Raw genomic sequence first — 21,637 nt, forward strand, 5'->3', positions numbered from 1 at the left:
TCTCCAGATTCTCTGAACCTTTTGATGATATTATGGACCGTAGATGATGAAATCCCTAAACTCCTTGCAATTGTACGTTGAGGAACATTGTCCTTAAATTGTTTGACTATTTTCTCCCGCACTTGTTCACAAAGAGGTGAACCTCGCCCCAGCTTTGCTTGCGACTGACTGAGCAATTCAGGGCAGCTCCTTTTCTACCCAATCATGGCACCCACCTGATTCCAATTAGCCTGTTCACCTGTGGGATGTTCCAAACAGGTGTTTGATGAGCATTCCTCCACTTTCTTACTATTTTTTGCCATCTGTCCCAGCTCTTTTGGAAAAATTCTAAGTTAATGATTATTTGCTAAAAACAAAGTTTATCCGTTTGAACATGAAATATCTTGTCTTTGTACCGTATTCAATTAAATGTATGTCGAACATGATTTGCAAATCATTGTATTCTGTTTTTATTGATGTTTAACACAACATCCCAACTTCATTGGAATTGGGGTTGTACTAGCAGTGCAATTTTTGGCAAAAATTCAGCCCGCAGAGCCATTTGGACTTGGCAATAGGAAATTTGGTAGTCGTGTCTATCATGAGTAAACCCACAAAAGTCATAAGAAGCTGTGCTCAAAAGAGACAAGGGATGTCTGCCTTTTTGGTTCGAAGAGGCCATTGGAGGCTCATTTTGGCAAGGAAACGAAATTCGCTCAACTGGACGCAACACGTCTCACGTTAAGGCAGCAAAACGGGATTTCTTCCAGCTAATCAGAGAAGAAAGGAAATGCATCAAAAATGGAATTTAAAAAAAAACGAAAGAAAAATAAAAATAAAAAATAAACCAAAAAAAAATCCAATCATCTAAATTAAATCATAAAAAAATAAAATAAAAAAAAGGATGAATAAAAAGGAAATGACATCATAAAAATAATACACTAAAAAATAAGATTGGATAATATATAAAATAAAAAAGAGAACATGCAAACACCACACAAGCGGGGCTGGGGATTGAACCCCACTCCTCAGAACTGTGAGGCAGATGTACTAACCAGTCCTCCACTGTGCCGCCTAGCCTAAATCCTAAATATTTCAATGAATAATTAAAACAACAAAATATTTAAAAAAAATAGAAACAAAAAACAAAATAAATAAAAAATACAAAAGTAAAAAAATGAATATAAACAAAGGATGAAAACAGAAAACAAATTAGATAATAAAAAGTCAATAATAGAAAAGAAAATAATCATAAACAGCCAAAAAATAAAAACAACAAAATCAAACAGTAATACATCAAAATAAATAAAAAAATTAAAAAAGAGAGCATGCTCAAACAAAAAGAGAACATACAGCCTCGATGTTCACTTTGAAAAATGTTTACTCAAAATATCAACATTTCCTCAGCACGTATAAATAATGATTTAAGATTGATTTCCACTTTATACAAAAATAATACATTAAGAGGAGAAAAAAATCACGCGCACATGCGCACGCACACACAATGTGGGTATGAATAAGCGCCCCCTGGATTGGACGGCAGTAAGCGCGTGCACCTCTTAACAGTCAATAAAGCTACCAACATCACATGACCTAATCTTTCCATGGGAATGTCTAATACTGTTGGGTGGTCGGGACCCCCCCCCCCCCCACACACACACACACACACAACGCCACTGCATTCCTGCTGTCGCAACATGAAAGGGGGTGGTCGCTTCTCAAACTGGGGGCGGGATCCGAGTTTATCATCAACAATATTCATATCAAAACACAGATGACGAGGAGCAAATTCTTGGACACTTTGGCCTTTCCTTTTTCTTCTTCCTGCAGGCAGCGTTAAGCAAAACAAAAAAAAAAAACAAAAAACGAACAAAAATAAAATGCTCGTGCCGTCACTCATGTAGTGCATACAGTATGCGCCGTGACAAGAAAGAAACGAGACTTAAGCGTGTCGGCTGAAGTCTTGTTTCTTTATTGTCACACACATATATATATATAAAATATTTTTTTTTTTATTCTCATTTTCCTGCGCTGAATCTTTGCATAGTCCTTTGAAGATTGTCAAAAAAAAAAAAAAAAATCACAGTATATACACACAAGTGAGCGCCGAAGACAGACAGGAAGACTTTGTGAAGGCGGTCATCCGCCCAATCAACAAGCGTCGGGATTGTCGCGCAGTCCAAAAGGCGTGATTGGTTTTCCTGGTGTGGTCACTTCAGGTCAAAAAGCGGGCTCGGCAAGTGAAAAGCCCTTTTTTGTTATGTTTGTAAACAAAGGTCACCAGGGTACTTTCGGGTGGCAGAACGCGAGTGACTACCGCTGGCCTAAACTGAAACCGTGTTTGGGGTTGCGCCGCTAGATTTGGGGATTTATTTTTATTTTTTTTTTATGCTCGCCGTTATGACTGTGGAACCTTTATCATTGAATTATCACCTCATATAATTATAAATCTACACAACAAATTGATGGATAACTCGTTTTGAAATCAGAACCGTATAAAAACATGGTTTTTTTCAACCATTACAACATTACTTTTAAAAGGGGGATCGGTAACAAAAAAGGGGCTTGCAATATCTCAACATTATTACAAGTGAAGACAATTTGCAATTTTGAGATTTGATATCTTCAGTATTCCATGTGCGCTTCTCCAGCGCAATTGTGCCGTGCGTTTCGTTAGCTAGCCTTGCCTGCACCCTGCAAATACACCATTTGTTCCCTTCAGGTAGTTTGCTGGCGTGACTCCTTTAGAGCGCCTCGTTGTTACTTCCCGTTTTCTCCCCGGTCGAATGACATAGAAGGATGCGTTCCGTTGTTAAAACGTTCGTCTTGTGCCACCCGGAAGTACGTGCGTGACGTCATGGTGAAAAGGTCAAAGCCGCGATAACCAATCGTACGTCCCCGCTTGATCATGTGACGGCGCTCGACGGAGGCCCCCGGTCCTCGTCCGGCAGGCGCTCCGGTCCGTTCCGACGTGGCTGCCGCGTGGTCGTCGCCCCTCTTGTTTGCTCCCACGCTATCCCCCCCCCCCCACCCACCCACCGCCGCGACTCGTCATCGGTCGCCACGGTGACGGGCAAGCCGGCAGGTTAGGGAAAAAATGCACTGGGGTTGCCGGGCAGCGAGGAGGTCAGGGGCGCACGCTCTCACCACGCTTGAAGAGGACACTGCACAAGAAAAACAGCAAAACGTCAGGACGAAAACGAAGGCAAAGTGCTTCAAAATGAGGCTTGGGGGCTCAAAATGGCTCCCGCCGTCCTTGCGTGGGTTTTCTCTGGCCTCAAGGCTGCGATTTTTTTTTTTGACATAATAGTTTGTAGAAAAGGACCGATACGTTTTTTTTATTTTTTTTATTTTATTATTATTTTTTTTTTTAGGGCCGATAACAATTATTAGTAGTACAGTAAGCCGATAATCTACATTTGGAGCCGATATTGATTTGCAGAAAAAGGGAAAATATTGGTGTCAAACTTCTAAATCATACAAACTCCAACACTTCATTTATTAAACAGCTTTTCAAATGTCAAATGTTTTTTTTTTTATTTTAGACCATAGACCTCTTTGTTTTAAAAAAAAAATTAAAAAACAAAACTGCAGTGAGTTCCCAGGGTCAGCAGCATGTCTTCAACAAATAAATAGCTCCCTAAAGTTGTTTTATTACACTAAATAAAGTTTTCCAAACTTTCAAGATAACCGAAATGTTAACCTTTCACTTATCTTTAAGTTTGGGAAAAAAAAAAAAAAAAAAAAAAAAAAGGGCAGGGAGTTCCCAGGGTAAGTTCATGGAAAATTTCAAGAAAGAAATAGTTTGCTGACGTTTACCCAGTTTGATCTCTTATCGGCTGTCAGATTTTTTAAAGAGTTCGTTGCTGATCTGTGCCAAAATGCCGACAATCAGTACATCCCTAATAGTTTTTCAATAGTTTAGTGGGTGTAGTTTAAATAAATAAATACAAATAAAAAACATTTCAATTCAAAATATATTGTTGGGCGGAAACCACATATGTCCAAATATGGTCAATTTCATATTTTTTTTTTCAGCAATCAACACTTTCGGCCCATCCCATCATCAGTCATCAGTTATTTGTTTGCGTTATTAACTCGTTTAAGGAGTTGAAAATATCTTGAGACCAAATGTAAACTCCGCCTCCTCCTCCTCACTCTGCGGGAACCGTGAGGCGTTATGTCACCTCAAGATTGAAAGTCTTGATTTTATTTTATTTTTTGCCACAATGAGTGAAATTTGACACATTTGAGTAAGCTTGATTTGTTAAAAAATGAAGCGCCGTAATGCTTCAATCCATTTATTTTTTATTTTTTAAATAATAGTTTTTAAGGTGCAAGGAAGTTGGGTACAGAGTTGGAGTACTTTTGCCACACACCTGACCAAATAGATCGAGCCCGTTTGGGATTGTTTGTGGAATTTATTTGGTCGCGGCTGGCGGCGCAAACAGCTGATAACAAGGTGACCGGCGGGGCGGCGTGGTCAGCGTCAGGTGCAATAATGGACGCTTTGTGGGTAAACAGGGAGTGTTGTAAAAAAAAAAAAAAAAGTATGTCGTGAGAAGAAGGCGGGCCGGCCAAATAAAGCCCTGATAAGGAAATACCTGGGAGGGCCGGTCCGCCGGCTAATTGTTGTTGCTTGAATAAATGACACGCCAGCCAGTATAAAGCAGTCATGCGTTCAAGCACTACTTTATTTCCATTACAGGTAGCGTAAATGCATGGCCACTCATTTGCATATCGGCGGATACTACACTATATCATGTTGGCTATTGGGACAATGACAAGGAAAAGGTTATTGATGTTGGGCTTTAAAATGACAAAAGAATACAAATTTGCCAGTATAATTAAAAACATTTGCTTTCATTTCATGTTTTTTTTTTTTTTTTTTAACATTTTAATTTCCAACCGTGATCAATTCTCTCTTACTACAGCATCCATGAAAATTATTTGAGGATTTGGACAAGTTCTCGTATGGTATTAAGGGCCTGCCACTTCACATTTAAAAAAAGAGTTTGACTATTTCATTCCTCGAATTTAATTAATTTATTTGTTTAATGTTATTGGTTTCAATGTTTCTTTTCCTTATTTTCATTTACAATCACAAAAAGTAAGAAGAAGCACATTTTTTTGGACTATTATTAAAGGGACTTGTGACTTTACATGCGATTACTAACAATTAAAAAAATATGCTTTGAATCCATTTTAATATATGTTCAAAACTTAGTCATATATTTGTATTAACAATAATAAAAAGTAAGACATCACTTTCTGGACAGTTATTTAGTTAAATGGACATTTTTATGATTTTGGTTCAAATATTTGATTCCATTTTATTCCGAGTTATTTTCATGTATTTTCATTAACAATCGTGAAACTGCAACAAAGATTTTGTCAAACTTTATTTAAAATTATGAACCACAATTTTAATGCTTTTTTGAATTGTGTTTTTTTTGGGACAATTATTTGCCTCAATTTCAATATTTATTATTATGATGTTATTATTTTATTTTCAAGTGTAAAAATTATTTTTTTTTTTTATTCTGAGCAAATTTTGTTTCTTGTGTTCTTTCGATTGTGTTGCATTGGTACGCTAGCCTCCTTTTTTTTTTTTCACGACTTATTCTGTATTTGTTTTCCCGCTCGGCTTTTATTTGGGCGTCGTCAATGGCGTCGAACCGATCGACGTGAGCGCATCTGGTGGAGCGTCTTTTGCACGCTAAGCACCGGACAAAAGCTTCTTTACTCGGCACTCGCGTCCTTCCAGGCCAGGACGCGGCCATCTGTCAGGCGGCGCGGAGCCGCCAGCGCTCGGCCTCGCTCGGCGCGGGAAATCGAGCGTGCGAACGCGCCGCGGCCGACGGCGCGAAAAGCGGAAACGGCGCGCTGAAAACTACGCTAAACACGACACAGTTTGCCTTCGAAGCGAGGCATTGCACTGATCGCTCTGTTTGTATTACTAGAGATGATGGATTCATATTATTCTTGCAACAAGTGGCGACAAAAAAGTCTACACACCCCTGCTCAAATGCCAAATTTCTGTGATATAACAAAAAAAAAAGATAAATCATTTAAAAAAAATAATAATTTAATCTGACCTCAAATCCGTACAACACCATTTTAAGAAAACAATTTAATTTATTCCAGAAGGGAAGTAAAAAGAAATAAATGAGATAATCGGGTTGCACAAGTGTGCACACCCTCCTATATCTTTTTTCGCATTTGAATACATTGACCATGTTTATATGTTGCTTTTAATAAGTTTAAATGTGTTTAAAGCGTCGCAATCAACACCTGAAGAAGAAGCAGCAGCCAATGTTGACCCTCCCCCCCACGTTGCTCGCCGCGATCTACTGTAGCATGACACCGAGCGGGATGAAGAGCCTCATTTCCTCGCCGCATCAATCAACGCACGTTCGGCTCCAAGGAGCAAGACGCTGATTTGACAGGAAATGGAAGGACGGAGGAGTGTATGCGTGTGCGTGCATGTGTGTGTGAATGTGCACGTGTGTGTGTGTGTGTGTGTGCATTTACTGGACTGAAAAAAACAAAAAGTATTTACCCAGGAGAGACCTCCGAGTTGCACCATCTTGTTTACCGGAGCCTCCTAATGTGTGACAGGAAGTCAACAAGTCAACACGCCATCATTACAAAACACTGTGTGTGTGTGTGTGTGTGCGTGTGTGTGCGTATTCGTTCTGCTATTTATGCTATTTATTGAGAAATTAAAGAAAATAGAACAGAATTAATACAGAAAAAGAACTAGGCCATAGGACCCCAAAAAAATTCTAAAAGTGTACAAAAATATTTTTGAAAAATCTCTCTCTACGGAATATATATATTCATTACATTGGTTTTAATACATAATGTTTTCTTCTGACCGTCTAAGAAAAATTTGGGACCCCCCCCCCAAAAAATGAGAGAGACCCAAAAATGGTCCATTGTTGTTGTTGTTGTTTTATCTCTTAATTTTTCCAGAGCTCTATTTCAAACTACATATTCCAGTTTCTTCCGTCCGAGCGGCGTGACGGCAAGTGCGATGCGGCGGCGGAGGCGCACGTGAGCCGATGTGGGCGTAGAGACTGACCGTCTTGCTGGCCGACATGGAGCCGAGCGTACCGATGCCGTTGGCGTCCGTCACCACCATGGCCGACGGGAAGCGCGACGGGTGCGAATATTGCGGCGGCTCCTGCTTGTGAGGGTACACTGCCGAGGAAACAAACAACAACAAACAAAAAAATGCGTCCAATTAGAACGAACGGGGACAGTCGCATCACGTGAGGAAACGATCGGCGGCGGGCCACTTCCGGGTGGCAGAAAAGTGAACGAATCCAACTGAAACCGTCACAAAACCTTTTGAGAGCGACTTGAGGAAACAGGGGGGAAACGATCTTGAATGAGCATTTTAGATGACCGTGATTCGGAACTGCCGTCATGCCCATCGGGGACAATTTCAAAGTGATCGGAATGAAGTCCGCTCGCTCGATGCTAATGCTCATACGTGACGGGAAATGCCATAGACTGGCTAACAAACAGCTTCGGTGTTGCTGCGTTCTAACCCGATAAGCGATGGATATTTGAACGCAAACAGTGGAGCCACGCATGCAGCCAGATAATATAACAATTCTCACTGCCGTATATTCTTTATCGTCTGCGAAGAACGACTAAGACAGCGGGGCGCCGTCCTGCTGGGCCAGACTGCAAATAGCGAAAAGTCGCGGATAAAATTGACACCCATTATAATTACATTGAAAAAACAATGTTTTGGGTTTTTTTTAACTCAAAATTCTTAAATAAGTGTTTTCAGGGTTATTCACCCCCCCACCCCAAACAAAAAAAGAAATGTGGGGGTGGGGGGGAATGGAAAAAAAATATTTTTGAAAAAAAATGGGAAGAATTTGAAAAACAAAATCTACCACTCGGTGAATTGAACTTGCAGGTTCAAGTATGCGGGGGTCCACTGTTTTACTGATGGTCTCCATACTGCCCCCAGGTGGCCAAGCCACGGACACCAGAAGGAGCAGCACGATGCCCATTGAATTGAAACAAAAAGTGTGACAAAATCGCTCTAATTCTTTACATCCTATTTCATGATGTTATTATTATTATTGCAATTTTCCTTATTAAGTTCAGATACATTGCAAACATTTTGTCGTTTTTTTTTTTTTTTTTTTAGGAGGTAGGCGGGAACGGACGAAGGGTATTGCCGTTGATTTCACTGGAGTTAGGCAAGCATGCGAAGGGAGAGAGCGTCGCGGCGACTGACTGTGCGAGTGCGTGACGGCGGCCATGAAGGGCTGCTGGCTCATGTGGCCGCCGGGCGACTGCTGCATGAGGCTCTGCGGCTGGTGAGGACTGTGGAGCTGCTGCGAGAACTGGACGGGCTGCAGCGTCGCCAGGCCGCCGGCCACGCTGTTGATCACCGGCACCGACTGAGACTGCGACGTGTTCAGACCTGGACGCAAAAAAAAAAAAAAAGGACGAGGAAGACTTCAAGACAGTGTCGAGGTTGCCCGAGGAAGGCAAACAAGGGGTTTAAGGTTTCAAACAAGGTTTAGGGTTCCAATCCTGGGTTTCAAAGTTGGTTTTCCAGTAGTACTTTTTGAAATGAAGGATTTAAGCCAGGGTTAGGGTTTCAATTAGCATAGTTTCACTCCTGGGTTAGGGTTTCAAGTGGTTATTTTTGTCGCGTGCTACGTACTTTGCGCGATGGCCATGACGCCCGAGAGCGGCATGATGAGGTTTTGCGTCTGCTGGTGGCTGTGATGCGAGCTGTGGATGTTGGTCAGCGTGCTGACCGGAGGCAGGCCGCCGCCAGAACCCGAGATCTGAAAACACACGTCGGCAACGTTCAGCGTTTGGTTCGACGACGTTTACCGAATTATTAATGCCGTGTTTTACCAACAACAACAACAACAACAAAAATGTGTTCAGAGCACAATTATTACATAGCGCACATGAATATTGGAGCACATTCAACGAGCGAAAATCCTCAACGTTGATGTCAACGAGAATGAATGAGGTTGCACGAGGTTCGATACAACAACAAAATAAAAACAATAAATAATTATAATATTACAAAACTAACTTTTTAACACACACACACGCACACAAACACTGATAAGGAACAAAAGGCGACAAAGTAGATATAAAATGACATAACCTGTACTCAATATAATTTAAATATACATTTTAAATACATGAATACATAAATGTATGAATATGATGATTAAAAATATACATTAGATATGGATTAAAAAGCATACCACCAAGTAACATATATATCTATATCTATCTCTCTATAGTTATATATATATATATGTATATGTACATGGATTACAAATCATTCAATATGTAAAAAAAAAAAAAAAAAACCATTCGCTCTCTGAAAAGACAAATTTAAATAATGAATTAAAATGTATTTACAATAAAGTATTTTATCAATATTTCAAATATAGAAATAACCAGGACATGTATAAAAACGATGTAAAAATGTAAAAAGAACAAAATGAAAAATAAAGCTATGATACAGTACATATTTCTATATACTGTATGTGTTACTGCTATTTTCTATAAATTATTATGAAGGGAACATTTTAAAACAAATAACTGAATACATAAATTCAATAATATTTAGGATGTATCGCTTGGAGTGCAGAATAAGAAAAGTTCGATTTTTTTTGTTTTTCTTGTGTAAGTAGATGACATTGAAGTCCATGAAATGTCCTTTCTAAAAATCTGAAAGCTTCGCGAGTGTTGTTGAGAGCAGCGTTGCGCCTTTCTAACGCCGTTTCCTTGTCACAAAGCAAATATTGGAGCAGGGCACAGTGGAGAGACTTAAAAAAAAAAAAAAAAAACATAAACGTACGCGTCATCCATCTGACGGTGAGGCGTTTAATCGATGAGGACAGAATGTTTCTTTGTCCGCCGAGGGACCGACACGGCGGCACAAGGTGCTAATTGTGCTAAAACGCAGGGCCGCTCTTATCTAATCTGAGGGCACCCGGGTGGGGCGCGGGTGGGGCGGGCGCCCCCTCGCGAGTGCGCTCACTCACCATCTTGGTATCGGGTGACAGCAAACTGTGGCTCGGGTCCAGTCCCCCCGGAGACACCTGCTGGAGCACCGACTGGCTGGTGGCCATGCCGCTGCTAGCGTGGTGGCTAATGCTAGTGGACGACGTCACCTCGCCGGGGCCTTGGCTGTAGCGCACTGAGATCCACACAAAATCAAACACACGCACACAAACAAGCAAAGTTAGTAGGAGCCCATGCTTTTGAAAATAGCAAATATTGCAAAACAACATTAGCACACGGTGACTAGCTCACTTACATTAGCTAACGTGCTAATGGAATCAATTGAAGTGATTCTCATAAAGCACACACTACAAGAACAGGCGAGCTGCTTCATAAAGGAAATTTGAAAACAGCAACTATCGTATGTCAGCATAACAATGTTAGCTTACAGCAGTTAGCCCGCTAACTCTGCCTCTTCACCTGAGCCTGACAGAGCAAACAAAAACATTGCCCCCGTCGCCTGCTATCTGCCTCGTTCAGCCAAGGCCACCCCGTGTGACGACATCGTGCGCTTCCCCGACGCCATTGGCTAGGCTACGCTAAGCCGAGCGAAGCTAAGCTAAGACTGTGGAATGCTAGGCGACGGCACTGACTGACAGTCGACTGTTTGCCGATGCAAGGCCCTCGCTGTGATATCAACAGAGTCAACATTACACAATTACAAGCAATGTCAAACACATTTTTATACACACACACACACACACACACACACACACGCAGACTTTGTTTGCGCTCCAGATCGCCCATCTTCCTCTCCGTCCATGACCCGGGTGTGACACTGGGAACACCCACACACACACACACACACATTAGGGGTTGTACAGACTAGTCAACTAAAATACTCTCCGATGACATTTAGCGCGTGACGTCGACTAGCCGCTAATCACGATTTTGCTTGAGGGGGACGCAAAGCCGCTTGCAACAACAGATGAATTCAATTCGCCCGACATCTTAACTGATTCAAATGGTCTTCAATTTGCGGGCGAGCGCGACTTCGGATCCACGCGGTCGGTTTGATTGCGTGGGACAGATTCACGATTTACAGTATTGCGTGGGCGGGGGGCATGCGCATCCAGCGTGCACCTCGCATGTCCTGATGCAATATTTGCCCAACTGTCCGCTAAGCGCTAATTGTGTTGACCGAGCTTAATTAAGTCATCCATCTTGTTTTGGGCCAGTTCACAGTGAGGTGCGAATCTCCACAAACACGCTCGCCGTCACTCCGTTTGCTCCCAACGTAGCAACCGAAGGGCGCGCGTGAGGCTTGCAAACGGAGCGCCTTATAATCCGAACGCCGAGCCAAATATTCATAACCTGTTTCAGAGAAATGAACTGAAATTCTATTGGGGCAAAAAAAAAAAGAAATATTGCTAATCGTTGTTTGGGCTCAATGGCCACAAAAATTGACAGATGTGGCGTGCCACTCAAATATGTCGTTCAAAACAAAACAAAAAATAAAAAGGATACATGTTAACAAGTCACTTTATTCTGAAATTTTTATTATAATTTCACTGTAATTAAACTGTAATTAATCCTCTTTTATTTTTGTTTCTTTGGTACACCAAAATTGTTAACGGGGCAATGTGACCGGCTGTATGTTAAATCATAAATAGAAAGACATTTACATTTCTAAATAATTGTTTTTTTGTAAATATTGGGAAATCCCAGAAGGGGTTTAGAGTTCTTATGGACTTTTAACATTTTTCAGTTCTCATCACAAATGATGCAAATGATTCCGCGGACCCGAAACTAGAGCACTCGGAGACCAGTTCGAGACTTAGCGTCTCGCAAGAAAACGTATTCTTACGCCGTCTGTAACCTTGAAATATCGTAGGACCCTGCAAATTTTCGCAACCTGTCCCCTCACCCAGAATGCGCCCCACTTTTGGGTCCCGAGACACCAGTTGTCACTGACCTAAAAGTTTGTACTTGAAATTTGTTTTCAAAAATGTATCCAGCTGAACCTGTGGGCGGGGAGGATAAATCGAGTAAATATCGTCGTCAATAACTGTACAGAGTAGGGGTGGAACCGATTCATCGACAATTAAAGCTCGATGTCGACTGATCGCTCGTCACGTTTTTGATATCCCATCTTCCGGTCGGCCAAATTCCAAAGGACTTTCGACTGTTGCCGTCAGCGGCTCGACCGCGGCGAAACGTCTGTCCGACGCCATCTTCATGCGTGCGCGTGAGTCAACGAGTACCAAAACGAGAGTAGCAGTTCGCCTCGCAAGCTTCGACTATTCCGATCACGACCGGTCTTCAAAGATTAATTCCAGCGCGAGTTCCGTGTCCCCCCCCCCCAGTTTAGCAGTTTAGCACGGAAGGGTTTGTTTACCACTGGGAAGTTCGCGCGACGTCATGGTGGAAAGATCTGCCAATTCCTGGAGGGAATGACTTTGGCAAAAAAAAAAAAAAAAATACATTTAAAAAAAAAAAAAAAAAAAAAAAAACTCCAGGTTGAAACCCGTCAAAGTGTATTTGCAAAATCTGTCCCTCAAGTTGCCTCCTAGCAGTTAGAGTTATGACCGGACCTGAATGGCCTCCCGATGCTTGAAGAGGTCCAGATAACGGCCCTTTTACGAGCGCCCTCGCATTGTGTACCGAGCGGGGGTCAGCGGTCCAATGGAGTGCTTTATTGTCCCGCCGTCGTGTTTACAAGGCCCGGCCGAGGGTTGCGGGGGCCTCCGGTGTGTCCGCGCAGACAATATGAAGTCGGACAAAATGGAGGACGGGCGCTCGGGGACAATAAATCTCATTTAAACGACCGCTTTGCCTCTTGATTTGACGTTTCGTGCGGTGTCGTCTTTGCTTCACAATGGCGCAGTCGGACGCGTTGCTGCTGGCTGACTTTTTTTTTTTTTGGGAGCCTTTGAACGAAATTGACAAAAAAATGACATTTCCAATTTGAAACCTTTTGAAAACGGCTTTGAGCGCTGAATTGTCCTGAAAAATCACGAACTGAGTTATTTCTACTTTTGTGTTTTGTCGAGTCGTCAAACGTCGCCGACATGCTTCTTTCACACACACACACACACACACACAATGACGAAAACGCAAATGCTATGCAATTTAGCTTTGTCCATCTGTCTGGTGTCCGTCGTCGTTCCAATTCGGTAGCAACCAGACCAAATCTGACAGGTCTACCAATTGTCATGTTGCTAAGTGAAAATGGCTGAATTGCCCACCCACCCCAAAACAAAATATTCTGGTTGAGTTGTTAGAATTTTGGGTTTTATGGAGAGCCATCAATATTTGCTGACACACACGCAAAAAAAAACGACAAAAATGGAAATGTTCGGCAATTTAGCCTCACCCGTGCGTCTCGTATTCGTGGTTCGAATCTTGCAGCAATTGAACGACATCTCTCTGATTGGAATGTCTTGGGAAGAACCCCGGAAACGGCCCAGTGATCTGAAGTGCTCAACGGAAATCAATCAAATCAGCTCGGAATCAATGAAAACTCCCGAAGCTTTGTTCCGACCCACCGGTGAACTCTCGGGTGTTAAGTGAAGGTGCGGTGAAGGAAGAAGAACGAGAGTGGGGCGAAGGGGCGGGGGGGGGGGTTGGATTAGCATCTCTCGCCCCTCTTATAGGACTCATCAGTCCTGTCTGGCCCCAAAAGAGCCAATACCCCAGCGGACAGCTCCTGCTGCTCCGAGTCTGCAACCGGTCTCGGCAGCCCATAAAGGTAAAAGGGGGGTGTCAAATGGGAGTCCCGCTCCCGGAGGGCCCGGCAGAGATAAATGAAGCTAGTTTGCGGTCGGCGCAGTCTTCTAATACAGCAGACAATGGGGACCCCCGCCGAGGAGGGGCATAGTCCAAAGGAGCTCCTTATCAAAGGCCTGGGAGATGTCGTCGCAAAGGATTTTAATTGTCCATTAAGCACGCATAATACAGGCCGCGCCCCAGCAACGCAATGAGACACCCCGCCGGGACATTATGGCCCGACACTGAAAAACAGCTGACGCCGTCGGCGGGACGCCGGCAGGGCGGCTTGTAAGCGGCCAGCTGAGAGCCGGCCCGACGCGGAGGTCAACGCCTGGTCAGGTGAGCCCGAGGACCACGACGACCTCCTTCATCCGGGAGTCAATATCGCCACGAGCCGTCCGACGGAATTCCTCATATTGCCCCTCGAGAAAGTGAGATTTTCCGGAGAACTCGACTGCCGCTCTATGAAACGGTCCGCCGCCAAGTCCGTTCCGAGGCCGTTGCAACCAAAGGGGAATAGCGGGACCACATTAGGGATGTTCAAAAGTGCACACACCCTGTTGCAAATGCCGCGTTTTGCTTTTCGAAAATAAAGAAATCACGGGAAAGCTTTTCCCAACCTTAATGTGACCTATAACCTGTACACAAATAATAGATATTTCCGAGAGGGAAGCCGTTTGATTGAGAAAATGCGGTTGCACAAGTGTGCACACCCTCATACGACTGGGGATGGGGCTGTGTTCGGAATGAACCGATCACATTCTAATGAGTTTGAAACGGGAGTCGGCGCACACCCGACACCATTTCAAGTGACTCTCATTAACTCCGGATAAAGTTCAGATGTTCTTGTGGGCTTTTCCAGACATTATCGGTAAAGAAAATAAATAAAAAAATAATGTATATGATTGGTTTCAGGAGAAATACAGCAGTAGGGGGACAAAAAAAAAAAAAAAAAAAAAATCACAAACTCAATATCTGATTTGAAGAATGTCATTTTTTTGGGGGGAGGGAATAATGATTCCAATCAGAAATCAGATTTTTTTTGTGAAAATGAAAGGGGAGATTTGAATTGAAGGAAATATCGCTCCGCCCGACAAGAAGAAAGGAAGGCAAATAGCGCAGCAAGAGTGGTTTATCCAAAGGTAAAAGAGCAAAGCCAAGGCAAACAGTTTGTTTTCTCTCATGTTCGGACACGAGCGGACACAATAGGCCGCTCGCCGCCACTTTTATGGCGGCTGAGTGATGGCGCGGCGGATAAAGCTATCAGCTTTGTTGTTATGTCGTATACACGCCAGGTAGACTTTGTCAGCACTAATCACTGGCAGGGCAAACACCAGCGTCGGGGTGAAATGGTCACGGCGGTACGGCGAGGCAAACGCAGAAATGGCGGCCGCCCGCCGCCCGCCGCCGCCGCCGCCGGCCCCTCCCCGAAACCGCCCCGCTGACCCCGCGCCGACCCCGGGCCCGTCACAGGCCGCCGCGCTGACTTTGGAGTGGAGATTGCAGGTACAATGCGGATTGTTCTCAGCGTGTCGTCAAAGATCCGAATGACAATGGCATTTGCTCAGCCCCACTCACTCACGCTCATTGATCACTTGTCTGTCTTTCTGTCGCCGCGTGATCGCATCAACGCGCGCGCGCGCGCGGCCTCGTCAAGCGACGGCTCCGATACGCGGCCTGCGGCGTTTTTTCGGGTTGCCGCTCGCTCGGCGGCCGTGACGCGTATCTACGGCTGTGCCAATATGCATGCGGTTTGTGTTTCATCGAGACTACGGCGGATGAGTGGATATTATCCTCATAGTGCTCATGTTTATTTTTATATTTAATATTGAAATGATGTTATTTCATTCATGTTATTGTTTATTTTTCCATGTCCGTGTTATAGTTATTTTTGTATTTATTGAATATTCTTATGTATTCTATTATGTATTTTCACTATTATTTTAATATTTGTTTTATTCATTGTATTCCATATATACTATACATTTATTATTTTTATTGATTTTTATCATTACTTAATATCATATTCATTAAATAATAATGTTATTTAATCGTTTATTTGGATTTATTTGAATACATATTTCTATTAAAATGGGTTGTTTTTTTATTTAGTTTTATTGGATATATTTATATTTTAATTTCTATTGAATGTCAATTAACTTATAAATATTTTTACACATTTTTAAGACAAATTAATAAATATGTTATGAATCCGTATCTTGATAATTGTAGAATTATTTCAAGGTTGTTTTAAATAAATATTTAAACAATTTATTTTATTGAAAGAAAAAGAAAAATCAATATTTATTTGTTTTCCTGCCGCCCCTCCCTGTCCTTTCTCTGCGCTGTTGCGCAGCAGAGTCCACCGGCTCCCGAGTTGCCGTGGAAACAGCAACTTGAATTGATTGCGCCTCGCGAATTCTGCCTAGCAACAAGTAACGGCGTGACCCCAGAAAAACATCTGCGCAATGCTACATTCATATTATGATTATTATTTTAGATTTAATACAGAGTTGTGTTTATAAATAAAACAATTTTAAAAAAAATAAAATAATGAGAACTGTACATTTTTGTGAGTTTTGACTATCACGGCTCGCGTTAAGAGTGTAATGTGCTAACCCATCCACTATGCCGATTATTTTTTTTTCATCTTTCTGGTTTTAATTATAATCCCTCAAGTCAAACTCTGCTGTGTATTTTCTGTTGCAAACAGTCGACATCTTCAACGTATTTCCTTTTGGGTTTCGGAGCCCAAACAATTCCTTGCGCCTCATTAAATTCTAACACATTTTTTTTTTCTGACAGTATTTTAAGTATTTTGTAACGGCTGCTCGTACTTGGGGGTGAAGCGCTGGTCTGCGGATGGTGCGGCGAGCCGTGCGAGAGCAGCGGGTTGATGCCGTGCGTGGGCGGCGTGCTGTAGGCGTCCATGGCCAACTTCTGCCTGAACGCCTCCTCCTTGCGTCGGTTGGCGAACCAGTTGTACACGCGCACCTCCGTCACCAGGTTGGAGCCCAGGCCCTGCGCTTTGGACGGCGACACGCCCCTCTGGAGGCACTCGGCTCTAAGGGAAACACCACATGTGCGGTTTTTTTGCATCTGTACAAAGACGGCCGACAGGGGTCACGTAGACTCCACCGACTCCATTTCGGGCATGTTTCATTCAAACTTTAGTAGCCGTTTTTGACACAGGGGGGGCAGTCCATGATTGCTCTCAGCACTTTTCCTGCTTCTTCTGGCCAAACTCCCAGAAGGTGAGGTTCAGAGCTGGACAGAAGGCTCACAAAGTACTGGAGGTACTGTTGTGCCGGAGCTCAGGTGCCGGTGCAACTGCATGCTCGGATTGATGTCAATGTTATTTACCATCTTTCATCAAATAGCTGACAGATGTTTGGACTTAGACCATGGGCTGTCCTCCGGTTCCATTTCGGGCCCGGGTCCTTGAGACTTTTGCGCGGGTCTACTCATGCTGGACAAGCCCCCCAAATGTCGCGTCGCTAAGTCCAACTGTATTCAGGGGCTGAATTTTCTCAATTTGGTAGCGATCAGATTCAAGTTTGCTTTTGAAGGACCCCTGGAAATGTCCAAAATGATCCTAAGATGGCCGTCTTGGTGTTTTTGAAGCAGCCCGGGAATGACCCTAAAGCGATCGCTAGACGTGCTTGCCGAATTTCGTGAATTGGATTCAGTCGTTGACATTTCTGAATTTGGTAGCAATCAGGCAAAATCTCTCAAGCATGTTTGCTTTTGAAGGACCCCTGGGAATGTCTAAAATGATCCGAAAATGGCTGTCCCCCCGTTGGAAATTTCGAAAATGGATTTTCGAAATTCGGTCGCAATCGGAACATCTCTAGGACGAGTTTGTTTTCGAAGGACCCCTCGGAAAATATTGCTCAAATGGTCGTCCCCCCCCCACCCTGTTCCATTCGGGGCGTGGGTCCTCGAGACGTTTTTTTTTTTTTTTTTTTTTTTTTGCGGGTCTACTCATGCAAGACATGCCTGGCGAATTTCACGTGGCTAAGTCAAACCGTCTTCAACGGCGTATTCCAAGGTGTGCGAAGAAGCGGAGCAACCTGTTGCATTCCTCGACCAGCGCCTCCCTCTCCTCCTTGCTGGGGTTCTTCTGCCTCTCGTAGGCCTGGTAGAGGATCTGCTGCGAGGCGGGCCCCCACTTGAAACGGTTCCGCCGCATTTTCTTGGAGGAGGGCTCGCCGCCGACCTCGTCGCCGCCGCCGCCGCCCCCGCCGCCGCCGAGCTGAGCTGACGGGTTGAACTCTGGGAAAAAAAACACCTGATCCTGATTGGCTTTGTCGGACAAATTGCCGCCAGAACCTTGCACCGCCTGGTTGAACTCTGCGGAAAGGAAGAAGAGACACGCGCAAAAACGTTATGACGGAACCGGGACGGCTTTGCGCAATGTTTGTCAAAACACTCAAGGAACACTCCGATAGCATGACAGCACACTTGAGCGGGGGGGGGGGGGCGGTTGACCTATGACCTACGGGAGCACCGGATGCCATTTGAACGAATAATTCGCGATATGACATATGGAACGCCACGTGACCAAACCCGCGTATGGCGCCGTAACGGACGGCGCTCGTTTTGTTTCCTTTACGGCTGCTGTGATGCGATGAACACGCGCGGCGGGCGAAAAGGTCGGCGTGGGACTTACGTCTGAGGATCTCCCGCTGCTTGCGCACGTACCAGGTGTAGAGGGCGGCGCGCTTCTGGGTCTTCATGGGCGTGCCCTTGTTCAGGTGCTGCGACAAGTGCGACTGGTTCAGGCCCGTGACGTCCACCACCTCCCGCTGCGGGATGTTGTGCTGCTGCATGTAGCCTTTGATCATACGCGCCGCGCGCCACGGATCCTCCCTGGAAGTGCAAAAACAAAGGAAAATGCTCACTTCACTTCAACAACCACACGCACACACACACACACAAATGTCACAGCGAATACACGCAACAATGAGTTTGATTGCGTTCAAACGTATTGAACGCAAAAGGTCAAACATTTGACCTCGACAAATGTTATTAAAGAGTTGTTCAAGAACAAATAAAAGGTAAATACAAGTGAAGTGGACTGACGCCGTGATTCTTTTGTTGACCACTCGATGGAACTCGCGCACGGATGATAATCGTGAATTCAATCTTTGAGAACTGTGTTGTTTTTTTTTTTTTTTATATTTATTTAGGTCAAATTTGTATTGAACTTTTTTTTTTTTTTTTTTTAACAGTACATTTTAATTGAATGATTGTTTAACAACGTGTTATTTTATTGTCCCGTCGCCGAGCAGTGTTAAAGTTCAAACGCCGCAATGTTGCAGTGTCTTACAAATATACTTTTGTTTACGAACAAAACCTCCATTTTTGATGAGCGCTTAAGCCTGCTACACTACCAGTTTAATATTGGCCGTCACAGTGGCGCTAAGTATTTATTTCATTTTTTATTTTATTTTTTGTTCTTTCTAGGTGTTATTTGATGTCAAATGTTTGAAAAGCGCCGGTACGCGTGACAATTTGGGAATTATCTTTTAGTTTTTTTCAGTTTATAAACTGCAACAAAAATTCGCATTTCAATTCCAATGACGCAGAAAAAGTGACTTTGAATTATTTATTTATTTATTATTTATTAATTATTATAGTTTTTTTTACGTGTTCTGTAGCCATAGTTTTTAAGGTCACTGTAGTTTCTTTGCCGTGACCTGTTCGGAGGAGCAATATAACTAAAAAAAAAAAAAAAAAAAAAAAAAAAAGGAAAAAAAATGAGGCCACTCTATCAGTGCAGCTTGTAAATATTTTCAAAAGGTGCGTTCAAGTGCTGCATGGGAAACTTTGAACTTTATAGAACAGCGTTGGCTTGGGAAAAGACCCGAAATTTCACGTTCTCCGTCATAAATATGCTGTTAGAAACGTTTTCTTTTTTGCCATGTCGCCATTGCAAATCCAGAATAATGCTAATAATCGAGTCATAATCATCGGTGACCTTTGCTGTGCGGCGTGGCGGCCATTTTGTCGCCGAGCAATTCGGCCAAGGAAACCTCGCGTGACATTTACACGAGTCAAGTCGAGCGAACACTTCATCCTGGACGAATTCAACCGTGACAACAATTGACGATGTTCTCGTTTTCGTCATTTAAAAACGAAAACAATTTTTTAAAAAAAGAAAAGAAAAGCCCTGATCCGCGCGTGTGCGTGTTTGTTTTGAGAATGCGGTAGGCCCGCGCGTGGAAGTGTGAGAGATGTTCGTTTTTTTTTTTTTTTTTTTTGACAATGAATAACCAGATGTCCATTGAAGCCTAATCGTGACACTGTGTATCTTCCAGTTGATGATTTATAGAATAAAATTAATAATAACTCCACGCGCCACGTGGCTTTTAGTTGGGCTTTTGCCGCCGCCGGGATGATTTTCTCTTTCGGCTCTCCGCGATCCTCTGACAATTGGAATCTTTTGTTTTTTATTTACGAGAAAGGAAACAACCACGATTAATATTACCGTCACTGTACACTTTTTTTTTTTTAAATTTGGCATCGTTGAGCGGCGGTAAGCATCAAATCTTATTTCGTTTTACAAGGAGTCACAGTAGCGGCAGTCCTAACAGCATCGCACTCTTTTTTTTTTTTTTTTTTAATATCACGGCGAGGTGGAAAGTTAAAATCTATTTTTGTTATTTTCTTCTTGTGAGGATTATTCATCGCATTTGCCGTAGCGGGATCAGCAAAATGAGTTATAGGAGTATTATCAATAATATTCATGTGCACTTTTCAACTTCCTTTTTTGCTGGCCTTGCGAGGTAAGAAGTGAATATATATATTTTTTGGTTTGCTTAAATGAGTATCATTTTACTAGTAGTAGTGTACTGTTGGGTTTTTTGTTGGGGTTTTTTTTCAGTTTTTGTCCACACTTTGCCACGCTTCTTACGCTTTGCCGGCGCTACGACTTTTTGCATTTTGTTATCCTCGCGAGGTGTGTTTTTTTGTTTTCTTTCCCTTCAACTTGCGTTTTGTTCTGCACGCAGAAGAAGAAGAAGAGGAGGAGGATGATGATGATGATGATGATGATGACGATGATATGCGCGAAACGATTTCGCGGGCCGAAGTTCGCTACTCACGCCAGCATGCGCTCGACTTCGGCGCGCTGCTCGGCGGCCTCCTCGGTGTCGAGCGACTGCAGCTCCTTGAGGATGGGCGGCGTGTCGTAGTCGTCGCCGTCCTCCGAGCCCTCGTCGCCGGACAGCTTGGCGGCGGGCTTGCCGTCGCCGTCCCGACGCGGCGGCGGCGGCGACGGCGGCTGCGGCCTCTCCAGCTTGACGCCGAAGCCCTGCGCGGCCGCGTCCGGGTCCATGTCGTCCAGCGCCTGGATCAGAACCTCCCTGGTCAGTCCGGAGTCCAGCAGGGCGCTCAGGAGCTCCTGCTGCAGGGACGTCAGCTTGGACACCATGTTGGAGAACATTCAAAAAAAAAAAAAACAAACAAACAAACCAAAAGAATCAAAAGAAGAGAAAAGGAAGGGAAAGGAAAGGCAAATTCCGTCCGGCCTTGCTTCTCGGCGTCCGGTTGTGACACCTGTTGGAGGGAGGGCGACCGCGATGGATCTACTTTGCCATCATGCCGCCGCCTGCCTCGGGGATATAAAAGATGCTAATGAGGGGGGCCGGCTGATGGGGGCTTGATGCAAATGTCACCACAACAACAACAACAAGAACGAGAGCGAGAGCGACGAGGAGAAAAAGGAGGAGAAAAAGGAGGAGGAGGAGGAGGCCCGATCCCAGGCTTCGGTGTTTGCTCTGCGAGGCTGCCGAGGCTTTTATTGGTTGGCCTTTGGTGGACTTTGGACGGCTTCTCGTCAGCCATAAAAAAAAAGAGGGCAGCGCCA

At 43.8% G+C, this 21,637-nt stretch overlaps 1 protein-coding gene and 1 long non-coding RNA gene across 3 annotated transcripts; one reads left to right on the forward strand and one right to left on the reverse strand.

The window, feature by feature from the left end:
* Nucleotides 1-1,342: 1,342 nt before the first annotated feature.
* On the reverse strand, nt 1,343-21,229 carry hnf1ba (HNF1 homeobox Ba). The gene is made up of 10 exons (XM_061781514.1): nt 20,874-21,229; nt 18,437-18,636; nt 17,838-18,117; nt 16,602-16,828; nt 10,035-10,189; nt 8,681-8,807; nt 8,246-8,434; nt 7,067-7,185; nt 6,542-6,586; nt 1,343-3,143 (listed from the first exon to the last, which is right to left on the reverse strand). The coding sequence occupies exons 1-10, from the start codon at nt 21,212-21,214 to the stop codon at nt 3,123-3,125; spliced, it is 1,704 nt and encodes a 567-aa protein (XP_061637498.1). The 5' UTR covers nt 21,215-21,229; the 3' UTR covers nt 1,343-3,122.
* On the forward strand, nt 20,154-21,034 carry LOC133482014 (uncharacterized). 2 transcript variants are annotated; one of them, XR_009789669.1, is made up of 2 exons: nt 20,154-20,305; nt 20,784-21,034. It is a non-coding gene; the product is annotated as an uncharacterized LOC133482014 (long non-coding RNA). The 2 variants fall into 2 exon arrangements; XR_009789670.1 differs by lacking the exon at nt 20,154-20,305 and adding an exon at nt 20,412-20,555.
* Nucleotides 21,230-21,637: the final 408 nt, after the last annotated feature.

This window comes from Phyllopteryx taeniolatus, chromosome 8 (assembly GCF_024500385.1).
Source record: "Phyllopteryx taeniolatus isolate TA_2022b chromosome 8, UOR_Ptae_1.2, whole genome shotgun sequence".
Taxonomy (NCBI): domain Eukaryota; kingdom Metazoa; phylum Chordata; class Actinopteri; order Syngnathiformes; family Syngnathidae; genus Phyllopteryx; species Phyllopteryx taeniolatus.

Excerpts from the sequence above, each read along its gene's own strand:
- hnf1ba (XM_061781514.1), bottom strand. The coding sequence starts at position 21,214 with ATGTTCTCCAACATGGTGTCCAAGCTGACGTCCCTGCAGCAGGAGCTC. Across the intron at positions 8,808-10,034 it reads TGTCACCCGATACCAAGATG|ATCTCGGGTTCTGGCGGCGG; the intron begins GTGAGTGAGCGC and ends GTGTGTTTTCAG. Across the intron at positions 3,144-6,541 it reads AACTCGGAGGTCTCTCCTGG|TGTCCTCTTCAAGCGTGGTG; the intron begins GTAAATACTTTT and ends TTTCTTGTGCAG.